The sequence below is a fragment of the Bison bison genome, unplaced genomic scaffold, assembly GCF_000754665.1.
Source record: "Bison bison bison isolate TAMUID 2011002044 unplaced genomic scaffold, Bison_UMD1.0 scf7180017864471, whole genome shotgun sequence".
NCBI lineage: Eukaryota > Metazoa > Chordata > Mammalia > Artiodactyla > Bovidae > Bison > Bison bison.
Genome location: NW_011495032.1, coordinates 23,508,469 through 23,520,924, shown reverse-complemented (window position 1 = coordinate 23,520,924; position 12,456 = coordinate 23,508,469). Strand labels below are relative to the sequence as shown.

At 43.0% G+C, this 12,456-nt stretch overlaps 1 protein-coding gene across 1 annotated transcript in view; it reads right to left on the bottom strand.

Moving 5' to 3' along the window:
• The window catches only part of LOC105003643 (aldehyde oxidase 4-like), a 71,508-nt gene that overhangs the window by 15,550 nt on the left and 43,502 nt on the right, over window positions 1-12,456 (bottom strand). The window contains exons 21-28 of the mRNA XM_010860942.1: window positions 9,963-10,087; window positions 7,371-7,504; window positions 6,030-6,117; window positions 5,627-5,713; window positions 5,261-5,452; window positions 4,036-4,263; window positions 2,302-2,397; window positions 1,802-1,930 (exon numbers count right to left, since the gene is read on the bottom strand). Of these exons, the coding sequence (XP_010859244.1) occupies window positions 1,802-1,930; window positions 2,302-2,397; window positions 4,036-4,263; window positions 5,261-5,452; window positions 5,627-5,713; window positions 6,030-6,117; window positions 7,371-7,504; window positions 9,963-10,087 (1,079 nt within the window). The remainder of the gene's footprint in view (window positions 1-1,801; window positions 1,931-2,301; window positions 2,398-4,035; window positions 4,264-5,260; window positions 5,453-5,626; window positions 5,714-6,029; window positions 6,118-7,370; window positions 7,505-9,962; window positions 10,088-12,456) is intronic.

Sequence of the window (12,456 nt, the reverse complement as noted above, 5' to 3'; positions counted from 1 at the left end):
TCCCATATAAATGACTTGAGATTTAAAAAAGAATTCTGGGGTTCTGAAATTAACAACTTCACTTCCTCAGCCAACGGACAGCCTATGTACACAGGGCTAGAGCCACTGTCTCCTTTGCAGCCAATGAAGCCCCAGCTTCTGCTCCACGTGGTTCTTTTGAAAATCTGGCATGATGGTTGGCTGACAAAGAGTCTAGAGCCTTGGGAAGCTGTGAACCTCAAAAGCTCTTCGTAATTAACCCACCATGGAAACCCACTGCAAAGCTGTGGGAGGCCTGATGGCAACTGGGTGACCAAATTCTCCTCCTTTCCTCCCAAGTAGCTCTCTCTGGATCTGCCAGACACAGCTCTGTCCAAATCAGACAGCGGAAGCCAGTGTGTAGGAAGGCTTCGTTTTGAGATCTCCTACATTTTTAGACTTCAGGTGAAGGATTTTATTTTGTCTCAAAGGTGGCCCAGCAATATCCACGTAGTTCTATTAATAAACGAAGTTTCCATGTTGTAAGCTGTACTTTGCCCACTGATTTTTGAAAGCAATCTTATTCTTGTATGTATTTTTTGGTGACTCTATAACTGTTAATGACATAATTTCTGTTGCCCTGCCTCCCAGCTCTGGCTAACCTCTAATCTCTAGATTTAAAAGGACCCCCTGTATCAGAGCTTCCCTTGTGGCTCAGCTGGTAAAGAATCCGTCCATAGTGTGGGAGACCTGGGTTCGATCCCTGGGTTGGGAAGATCCCCTGGAGAAAGGAAAGGCTACCCACTCCAGTATTCTGGCCTGGAGAATTCCATGGGCTGTATAGGCCATGGGGTCACAAAGAGTCAGACACGACTGAGTGACTTTCACTTTTACTTTCCTGTATCAGAGCTTCCTGAAAGTGGGGAGGCCCCTCAGTAGAAAGAGGAGGCAGCTGGCCTGGGGCTCAGGGTGGGGCTGGGGCAGGTCACAAGTGGCTAAAGCCATAGAGAGGCATGGCCCAGGTTAAAGCTGCCTGGAAGGGGCTCTCTAGGGAGCTCACGATGGCACCCACGAGGGGAGGAATCAGACGTGGCACAGTCAGATTACTCTGATGCCAGCCAAGTAAGACCTGTTCTGCCTCTCACCTCTGTGCTCGCTCTTCCTTGGACTTTATAAGGGTCTGAAATGTAGGTGAGGAGGATGGTGGCAGGGGGAGAAAGGGTAGGGAGAGAAATGGAGAGAAGCCATGCCTGCCCCTTTACGCCTGCAGGCCCAAGCTGGGAAGTAGCAAAGACAGTGGAATTTGAAGTACATTTTGGAATTTTGGATTGGACATTTAAATTACTGAAATGAGATAAAAGAGACCAATGGGGGACTTTCCTGGTGGCCCAGTGGTTAGGACTCTGTGCTTCTACTGCAAGGGCATATGGGTTCAATCCCTAGTTGAAATAAGATCTTGCATGCCATGTGGCAAGGCCCCCCAAAATGGATTTTAAGTGATCTTAGAGTTACTAGAACAATTAGAGGTAGACTTGCCTGGAGAATCCCAGGGACAGGGGAGCCTGGTGGGCTGCCGTCTGTGGGGTCGCACAGAGTTGGACACTACTGAAGCGACTTAGCAGCAGCAGCGGCAGCAGAGGTAGATTTTATTCAAGGGAGAGAAGCCCACAGAGGGAGCTGGAACCACTTGGAGTCTTGGTTCTGCCAGTGATTAGCTGAGAGATCTAGAACCACCTGCTTGACCCCTCTTGGCCTCAGTTTCATGTTCCATAAAAGAAGGGATGGGACAAGGTCCCTTCCAGCACGGTCACCTGGGTGACTGAGAAATGAAAAAAAAAGTCACCTGCACAGCCTTCCCGTTGATGTCTGCCCCCATTGAGCCAGCTGTGAAGGTCGCATTGGAAACCGTGGTAGTGTTCGTCTCAGACAGGTGTATATACGACTCAGGGATGTTCAGTTCACGACTCGCCACCTGTCAGGAGCAGAAGAAAAATACTGTTTATTTCATTGACTTTACCCTCCCCACAAGTTAAAAACCTTTTAATTCTTTTTTGAACTGAGTATAAAACCTGGCTACCCTGTACTGATGAACATTTAAAGGAACATTGGTGATTTCATATGTTGATTATATAATTCAGAAGATTTTAAATGGCACTGTGAAGCATACACAGTTTTCTTTGTGGCCAACCGAAGAATCTGTTTGTGTTTTCTTTTATGCCTCTTTCACAGTAGCTGCACAGCAGTACAGTCACTCTAGGACATCTAGTTTAGGACAGCATATGCAGACAAGGTTGAGGTCCAGCTACGCTCTTCCACAGTGGAGAAAAGGAATACATATCTCACCTGGATCATTTTGGTGTGAAGACCTTGTCCTAGTTCACAGCCACTGTGACTCACCAAGACGGAGCCATCGAGATAGATGTGGACAAGAGCAGCAGCCTGGGGATAATAATTATAATACCAGTTTGGACGCTGATGTGGCCAAATGTTGCCATGAGTTTAGCTGAGGTTACCCGACGAATGGCTTTGCTTCAGTGAGCCAACCTCTCATTGTTTATACTGGAGAGGAAAGCCTTTACAGATAGCTACAGACAAGCCCTGTCAATAAGCCCCAGACTTGCAAACACAAGTGCAGAGGCATGCAGTGTGGCTCAGCCACACTCCCACAAGTGTCCTGCCCACTGCAGGCATTGTGTGGTTGGCTTGCGTGTTGCCTCTCCAAAGCCCCAACCTGCACAAAACTCTATTGTTTGTTCCTCCCTAAACAGGAAGATTAATTTGAAAACAAATGGAACTTGGATAGGTCAATTTCCAGGCACAACCTGCCCTGGATACTAGAGGAGCTGGAAGAAAGTCAGGATGTTGTAATAATTTCCAAATGCTACTGACCTTAAGAATCATGGTTGGGGAGCGGTGTGGGTCCCATTATGGAAATTCCAATTCAGTAGAAGGTTGAACTTGGAGTTCAAATACCCATTTTTAAAGAAACTCCCAGGTGATTTGGATAATTGTCCATGTTTGGGATACAAAATGCCTCATGCAGTGGCAGCAGAGCCATCATCATTTTGTAAGTGAGAATTTAATTTAGAAAAGCAATATAATTTACCACATTAAGTTAATGTTACTGTTCTGAACATTATTGGCATTTATCAGTACTGTTTTTATTAATTTTCCAAATTTGTATTTTATAAAGGCATAAGAGCTATAAGAAGCTTATTATTTGTTCTGTGGTTACACACAGTTAAAAATATTAAAAAAAATAAGCACCCATTGACAGTCCACAAGAATACATTTGTTTTCCTTTAAAGGAGATCTGTTATTCTGGCTTGAGAAATACTACCTGGGGGAAAGACTGAACATCTGCTCCAAACTCTCCTGACCTTCCCTCCCTCCTTCTTACTTGCCTTTCTACCTTGTTAGTAGACTCTGAGGAAGAGCGTATATTAAAGCTAGTTTTAATAAAAGACAGCTTGGCCAAAACTCATTCACACCAGTAAGGGCACCTGTCTTTATGTGGGTTTGGGTATGAGAATATTTCAGAGATTGATGGGAATAGAAGCCAAAAAAAAAAAAAAATCAGAAATAAGAACTCTACGAAAAACTGTTTAAGATGGAATTAAAAAGGAGGCATAGTAGTCACTGAGCCTCAGTATAGAAATTCCAAGTTCTGTATGGATAGGAGAGCTCTATTCTCGTGTGTTTTTGAAATCTCTTACTTTCAAATGACTATGGCCACTGAGAAATTAGAAAAGAGAGGAAGGGATCCTTATTTCCTCCAGTTCTCTCATGGATTTGAAATTTGATGCCATACTACAATAATCACTTTTGGGGCCCAGTCCAAGGCCTAACCCCCTGAGCTGGACTTTATCTGTTGATTGTTTCTAAGGTCCCTGGGACTGCATTGCCCCAGGTCTGCTCCAATACCTGTGGTTTCCAACGTTTGCCTAAATCCACTGTGTTTCCTGCTATAGGAAAGTGCCCCATTTCTTTTTCTCCCTGGAGGGGGCCATCCCTCCTCACACATGATTGTGAGAGACAATCATGTCTCTCTGCCAGAGACGCCTGCCTTGACCTCACCTGATTGTAGAAGGCTGTGGGCATCCCAACTGTAAATTTCATGGGGACCGCAGCAAGCCCCCTCTTCTTCCAGTAGTTCTTTTTGTTAAATTCCTCGGCAGCCAGTTTCCTAGCAGAGAAGGAAGATTTCTCCAGACATTCTTTCCAGCATCTTCTCAAGGGCTCAGGATTAAATGTCTGCTTATGGGCTGTTCTGCTATTTCTCTTATACATGTTTATTTCTTTAACCTGAAAGACAGGGAAATAAAGTGAATTTCAAGGCTATATGTTTATTGTTGGCGTGAGGCTAGCATTTTTGCTATATACCTGATATGAAGAAAGTCTTTCTGAAAAACAAAACAATTATTGAAATGGCTATGGATATGTAAGTACAAACATACATGTATAAACTTAACAATAATAACAATAGAAACCACTATTGAACACTTCATATGCTCCAGGTTGTAGGTTAAGTGCATTTCCTCAGTTAACTTTACCACTCTGAACAATAGTAGGTACTGTTATTATGAACTCTGTCCCAAGATTTGTTTGTGCTGAGACAAAATTCTCCTGATCCCACAGCCTTTTACTCATACACAGTTTTTCTTTATTCTTAATCATTCTCAGATTAATTCCTCAAAATCTTGAACTGTGCTAGAATGCTTGTACACATGGCCATAATATTCCACTTTCTCTATTCATGCCCTTGGATGCTTCATACCAACTCTGGGATTGGCCATGAGACTTCTTTGGCCAATGGGACAATATAAGCAGAGACTTGAAAAGTGTTTGTGCATTAGAGCTTGCCACATTCTTGCTACTCATTCTCTGAGCCACCTTGAGAACTAATCTGGGCTAGCCTCCTCAAGGGTGAGAAACTGCGTGAAGCAAAGACAGCCTTCCCAGCTGAGACATCCCCTAGACTAATCAGCCCAAGGACCACTAACATGCCAGCTTAGACCATCTTTTAGACTATAAAACTCTAGTTGAGCTGGTCTAGACCAGAAGAGCTACCCAGCTGATCCACAAAATCAGAAGTGCTATTTGTTGTTTTGGTTAATAAGTTTTATGATTGACTTGGTACACAGGAATGAAACCACGTCTCCTGCACTGGTAGGCGGGTTCTTTAGCACCAGACACCTCAAGACTGGAAGCTGACATCATCTATTAATATACATAGATATTCAACTTATATTTGAGCCAGCGATGTCAGAATTTTGTTAGGGTGTTCTGACTGATGACTTACCTGTTCAGGGGTTAAGTCACACTGAGAAGCCACAGCAGTTATATAAGCTTCACCGACCACTATGCCCTGGGGGAAGCCAAATCCTCGGAAAGCAGTGTTGGATGGCAAATTTGTTTTGCAAGGTCTACCCCGACACCGGAAATTAGGAATATAATATGCATTTTCACTTCTCAGCACCATGAACTCCATCACCTGAGTTAAAGCAGAACAACACAAACCTTCATATCTATCAAGTATTCAAAACCACTTATCCAAATGTCATCTCTAACTCAAATGCTTCACAGAATTTGTCTAATTTGTATGATGATTATTCATAAGAAGAACAGTGCAATGGTAACTTAAGGGAAAGGTGTATTTCTTATTTACCAACTCAGACTCATCAGGACTGCATCCGCCATTGATATAATATTCAATATCAGCAGCTTTGATCACACCATTGTTCATGAATCCAATCTGCAAAGTGATAGAACAAGTAAATCGTTTTCTCAATAGTCCTTTACAACCAGACCATGCTGTACACAAACACATCTGATCACAGCTGTCGATCTGTACCCAGCTTATGCTCATGGTTTGATGTGAAAGTCACCAGAGGAACACTGAAGATGGTGCCCAAGTAGACCATGAACTCAATAGGAAATTCTGATTAGTTTTAGGCAGCATCCCAATGTCCTTTCAAGTGGCACAGAACTTAGTAAATTGTCTGTACTATACGTTGGTTATCACTGGACAGTGTTTTAAGCAGTCCCCTGAAATTGTTGCTGTCACTCACTTTGTATTTTCCGAGCAGTGGGTGGCGGCCAGCAGTTATCAACATGTCATCACCGCGTTCCAGAATGAACCTTATTGGGTGGCCAGTCCTGTAGGAGATGACTCTGTTAACCTGCTGATGTTTCATGATGGCGGGGGGGGGATGCACTAAAATAAAGAAGGCTTAAGATAATCCAGTTTTGTGGTTTCTCAATGCGGAGTTGGGGGTAGTTGCAGGCCTTAACATTCTGAAAATTTGTGCGGGTATTAAAATGTGGGAAAAGAACCCCTATTACTGTAATCATTTTGGTTTAGTCACATCTGAGAATTCAGATATTGAAATAATATATTATTTAGTTATGTTTTCTTCCTTTTTATTTCTTTTTATGTTACATCAAGGAATTGTATGATTATTTTGCAATTATATGTTAACCAGGTTATACTATTATTAATTTCATCTAGGGACATTAAAAGGGGGATAATATATTTGTTATAAGTGGGATGTGGAGGCTGAAAGGGTTGAGAAACAATCGTTTGTCAACCTCCCCTGGCTGCATTCAGAATTTTCATGTTTCAGACTCTTCATGTTTCAGACTCTTCCTTCTTCAAGTGCCTAGTGAACACTCCTCCCGCTTCTGCGGGAGTGCTCCCAAGGCCTACACACCTGTACTTACTGGATAGTCTTCTCTATTGTTGGGAAGTGCCAACAAGCTGGAACATTCATAGTCTTTCTTTTTGGAGCAGTAACCAGGGGTAAATTAGGTTTATCCTGAATATACTTAGTGAAATTTAGTAGTTACAAGGTTAATTCACAGAAGTTGGGGTTATTCCTGGAGTCTGGTTATTCCATCCAGAACATGCAGAGGCTAAGAGAACATTCCCAGGCAGCAACAGACCTGATTTATTTCATGAAAAAACATGCCCCTCATTAGGTTGGGATTTTGACCCTCCCTCCACTCAGCCAACCTCAGCTTGATATATTTTAATGATTTGAAACATAAACATTTAAATGAGTGAAAGTCAATGCAACTCATAAAAGTAACCCCAAGTTACATCTGTGCAGTGAGTCAAAATTTATAGTGATTACATTTATTTCACACAACCACCTTGGGAAACAGGTAGCTATTACTTTCCCTACTTTACTGGTGAGGAAACCAAGGTGACTTGCCCAAGATGACCCCGTGAATGAGTGGGCAGAGCAGGGCTTACACCCAGGCCCTCTGGCTCTAGGTCCAGTGTTTCTGCAGCCACGTGTTAACCACACCCTTTGGAAATGAAGGGCCATGAGCAGTGGGATGAAAGCTGGGGTGTGGGGCTGGGGGGACAGAGGTGGCGTCTGCCCTGCGGCCACTGTAACTCTTACTTTTTGGCAGCCACGGCACTGACAGCTCCTAGCAGAGCAGGCTTGCTCACTTTCCCCCCGAATGCTCCTCCAGCTCTTTTCGTGTGACAGGCGATTCTGTTCCTTGGGATGTTTAGTGCTGCAGCCACATATTCCTGAAAGAGGTAAGTTCCCAAAGTCACATAAGTGCAACTTACTGGTTTATTGTACATCGCTCATGTACTTCCTCTCTACCTAGTAAGAGAAATTCAGTAATTGAGCAAAAACAACATTCACATAATTACGCAACCATCTTTGTAATCTAATTTTAGAATATTTTAAGCATCTCCAAAGAACACTTATATCTATTAAGAGTCACTCCTAATGAAAATATTTGTTGTTATTTAGTTGCTAAGTCATGTCCGACTCTTTTGCAACCTCATGGATTATAGTCAGCCAGGCTCCTCTGTCCCTGGAAAATTTTCCAGGCAAACATACTGGAGTGGGTTGCCATTTCCTTCTCCAAGGGATCTTCCTGATTCAGGGATCAAATCCGCATCTCCTGCATTGGTAGGTGGGTTCTTTATCACTGAGCCACCTGGGAAGTCCACTTTGGACAGATACTTAGTTGTGAAATTGCTGGGTTATATGATCACTGTATCTTTAACATCTTGAGAAACGGCCAAGCTGTTTCCAAAGTGGCTCTGCCATTTTTCATGTTCTGTTGTGCGAATAAATGTTCTAATTTCTCCACATTCTCACTTGTTACTGTTTGTCCTCTGTTTGTCTAGTGAACTGCTATTATTGTGTTTTTCATTTGCATTTTTCTAGTGGGCTTCCCTGGTGGCTCAGACAGTAAAGAACTTGCCTGCAATGCAGAAGACCTGGGTTCGATCCCTGGGTTGGGAAAATCCCCTGGAGAAGGGCATAGCAACCCACTTTAGTATTCTAGTCTGGAGAATCCCATGGACAGAGGAGACTGGTGGGCTACAGTCCATGGGGTCACAAAGAGTCAGACACGACTGAGCGACTATGCACACACAGTGATTTAATGATGCTGAGCTTCTCAGGTGGCACCAGTGATAAAAAAAAACCAGCCTGCCAATGCAGGAAATGTTAAGAGATGCGGGTTCAAGCCCTGGGTCAGTAAGATCCGCTGGAGAAGGGTATGGCAACTCATTCCAGTATTTTTGCCTGGAGAATCCCATTGACAGAGGAACCTTGCGAGCTACAACAGTCCATAGGTTCCCAAAGAGTTGGACATGACTGAAGTGACTTACGTGCACACACACACACACACACACACACACTCACACAAGGCTTGTGGGATCTTAGTTTCCCAACCAGGAATTGAACCCAAGGAGCCTGGTGGGTTGCAGTCCATAGGGTTGCACAGAGTTGGACATGACTGAAGAGACTTAATATTCAGGCACGCATGAGCATCTTTTCATGTGCTTACTAGTCATTCATAGACTTTCTTTGGAGAAATATCTATTCAAATTCTTTACTGGGCCTGCCTTTGATGCTGCCCAGGTTATGGGCTTTGGGCTGTGAGTACCCAGTGCCCCCATTATCCCTGGGAAATGCCTGCTGTCATGACTGATTGCACCTCAGAAGGTGTTGATGGAAAATAACTATGGACCTTGGGACATACATATTATTCCTCTGGACCCCAGAGTGACATACGGTCTTCCAAAAGAGATCTCAGGGGTGATCTTTATCAAATTCCTCAATTTACAGAAGATATTGATATCCAGCTGCTTGTCAGAGATCATGTAGCAGATTAGCATCAAAGCCTATATTTCCATCTCTGTCCACTCCAAAATTTGCAACAGTGGAGGCCACAGCTACATCTCAGCTCAGCATCAGCATCTTCTCAAGGGCTCTGGATTAAGTATCTGCTGATAGGCTGTTTCGCTAATTCTGTTATACATGTTTATTTCTTTGAATGGCAGCTGGGAGCTTCTTCCACCTACTGAGGCTCGCCATCCTTCAGGACCTCAAGCTACCCACTCACTGTGCTCCACCAGGAAGCCCCCAGCTCCTTCCTTCAGTGAGGCTGGCATTACTCCCCCTCCCAGAAGAACTGGCCAAGTATCCCCTGTGCCCTCCACTGCTTTAGGACCTACAGCTCCACTTTTCAGAAGAGGGGAATGTCAGAGGATTTTCTTTACTTGCCTCAGTGAGGTTAAATCTCAACCACCAGAACAGGATTGGAATTCACATGCTGCTGCGCTGGGCTGAAAATGTCTTGAAGATGCAATCACTTTACCCATATGCCACCGATTTAGAAAAACATTCACACAGAGATGCAGCTCAGAAGAACCACAAAGGGAAATGTAAATACCATATTAAGGCTTTGACCTCCCTGAGATTAAGTTTTACACTGTAAGTTGTTAGAAGGGAAAGATAGACTCTGCTCTCTGTTTTGGGAAGGCAGCACAGTTTTCAGATCTCTGAAAGGTCTGCCCTTTAAGGAAAATATCTGCCCCATTTCCTTCATTCTGGACTTCTGCTAATGGCAAGTGTGCAGGGAGTGTAGGCATCAAAAGGCCCCTAGAGTGGAAAGCCTGGTTGTAAGGGCCTCTGTCACACAGCCGTTTGGAGCCTCGTTTTCCAAAAACACTCTGTTACCTGCACATGGGTCTGAAACTGTGTCCCAAGGTGTAGCACCATTTCTTTATCTTCCTCTTGGGGGATAGCCAGGATAGTTTGTGTTTCCATGTAAAAATGTTCCTGTCCTTCCACATGGACCTTACCTATAAAGCATAAACACAGGACAAGGTTTACTTGAAAGTTCCAACCTGGGGACTCTTGGTGGTGTTTACTTTGTACAGAACACGTTGCTTTAGTTTATAGAGTTTGACGTTGCATCATTTGGTTAAATCACATTTTCCATTTATCTTCATTGTGCCTCACCAGCTGCCTGATTCTGGCTGGCTCATTCCCCTCTCTTGGCCTGTCCAGTGGGTGGTGAGATCTGTGATATGTTGGACTTGAGTACACAGGCCAATATGACCACATTTCTTAGCTCTGTTATATCCTCACTCAGTGAATTTGGCCAAATTAGTGAATCCTCATTTCCTCATCTGGAAAATTGGAGGTAATAATAGTATGTACCCTAATTAGGTGATGTCAGGATTATTGGGTCACAAAGAGGGTTCCTACTGTAAAACCAGCCTGCTCTTGTTGATTTAGCTGAGATTTTTGGCTTGTTCAGTACATCCTTATTTTATTTATTTATTTATTTATTTTTCCTTTTTAAAAAAATTTTATTTTATTTTTATTTTTTATTTTTTAAATTTTATTTTATTTTTAAACTTTACAATATTGTATTAGTTTTGCCAAATACCAAAATGAATCTGCCACAGGTATACATGTGTTCCCCATCCTGAACCCTCCTCTCTCCTCCCTCCCCATACCCTCCCTCTGGGTCATCCCAGTGCACCAGCCCCAAGCATCCAGTATTGTGCATCGAACCTGGACTGGCGACTCGTTTCATACATGATATTATACATGTTTCATTGCCATTCTCCCAAATCTCCCCACCCTCTCCCTCTCCCACAGAGTCCATAAGACTGATCGATACGTCAGTGTCTCTTTTGCTGTCTCATACACAGGGTTATTGTTACCATTTTTCTAAATTCCATATGTATGCATTAGTATACTGTATTGGTGTTTTTCTTTCTGGCTCACATCCTTATTATTATTATTTTTAAAGCTTTTATTTCATTTTGGAGCATAGCCAATTAACAATGTTGTGATGGTTTCAGGTGAACAGCAAAGGGACTCAGTCATACATATACATGTATCTATTCTCCCCCAAACGCTCCTCCCATCCAGGCTGCCACATAACATTGAGGAGACTTTCCTGTGTTATACCGTAGGTCCTTGTTGGTTATCCATTTTAAATATAGCAGTGTGTACATGTCCATCTCAAACTCCCTAACTATCCCTTCTCCCCATCCTTCCCTCCTGGCAACCTTGTTTGTTTTCTAAGTTTGTGAATCTGTATCTGTTTTGTAAATAAGTTCCTCATCCTTATTATTTTGTAGGTTGTACTAGAGACGCATTTAGCCCTTATTTAAGTATTTGAAAGGTAGTATTTTTAATTTAAAACTAACCAAAGGAACCCCGTGCAGTTAAAAATAAGTGAATTGCTTTGCCAGAAAACAAAGGATTTCTTGAATTACTTCTTGGGATGACAGAATGTGAGTCATGTAAAAAGGCACCCTTTCCCCTACAAAAAAAGTTTGCTTTCAGCATGTATATACTGATTTTAATCTACATTCAAATTTATTTAATAATTAAACAGTTTTTACATATGATAGATATTATTCTGAGGCCTAGAACTTTATAGATAATAAATTTATGCAATCTCTGTACCAATCCTATGAGGCAGGTATTATTAGGAATTTGAGACATAGAAAGGTTTAGTAAGCTTCCCAAGGTCACACAGCCAGTAAAGAGCAGAGCTGGGATCCAAACCCAGGCAGCCTGACCCCAGGATCCATGCTCTAAACTATTACATTATATTCTCAATAACTCCTAGTTGTGTTGTTTTTCAGTTGCTTAGTCGTATCCGACTCTTTGTGACCCCATGGACTGGAGCAGGCTGCCGGGAGCCGGCATATTGCATATTGAGTGCATATTGCATATTGAGTGCAGCACTTTCCACAGCATCATCTTTCAGGATCTAGAATAGCTCAACTGGAATTCTATCACTGCCGGGAGCCAGCGTGAGGAACTCCGCCCATGACAAAGGTCATGAGGAAGGAGGCTCGGCATACGCAAAGGCGGGATTGAGCTTCAGGAGTCCCCCTGGAAATTCTCGAGCATTTACACCCAAAACCAGAGTCTGCCTACTTTCTGCTTTGTGCCTTCACCTACACCTCTGACTTTACGGGGGGCTGTCCCCCACTACCTCTCTGAAAAAAGAGTTAGCTTACAGCTCCAGTTAATAATTCCTGGGTGTGACAGTGTTTCAACCTACAAACTCCTTTGGAAATCCTCTAGCCTGCCTGAATAGGTTTTTCCGGCCACATGTGATTGTTCAGAGCCTCCCAACTGTGAGAGGCAGGAGATGTTCTAAACTGTCTAAACACAGATTCTTTTGAGTAGTTAAAAG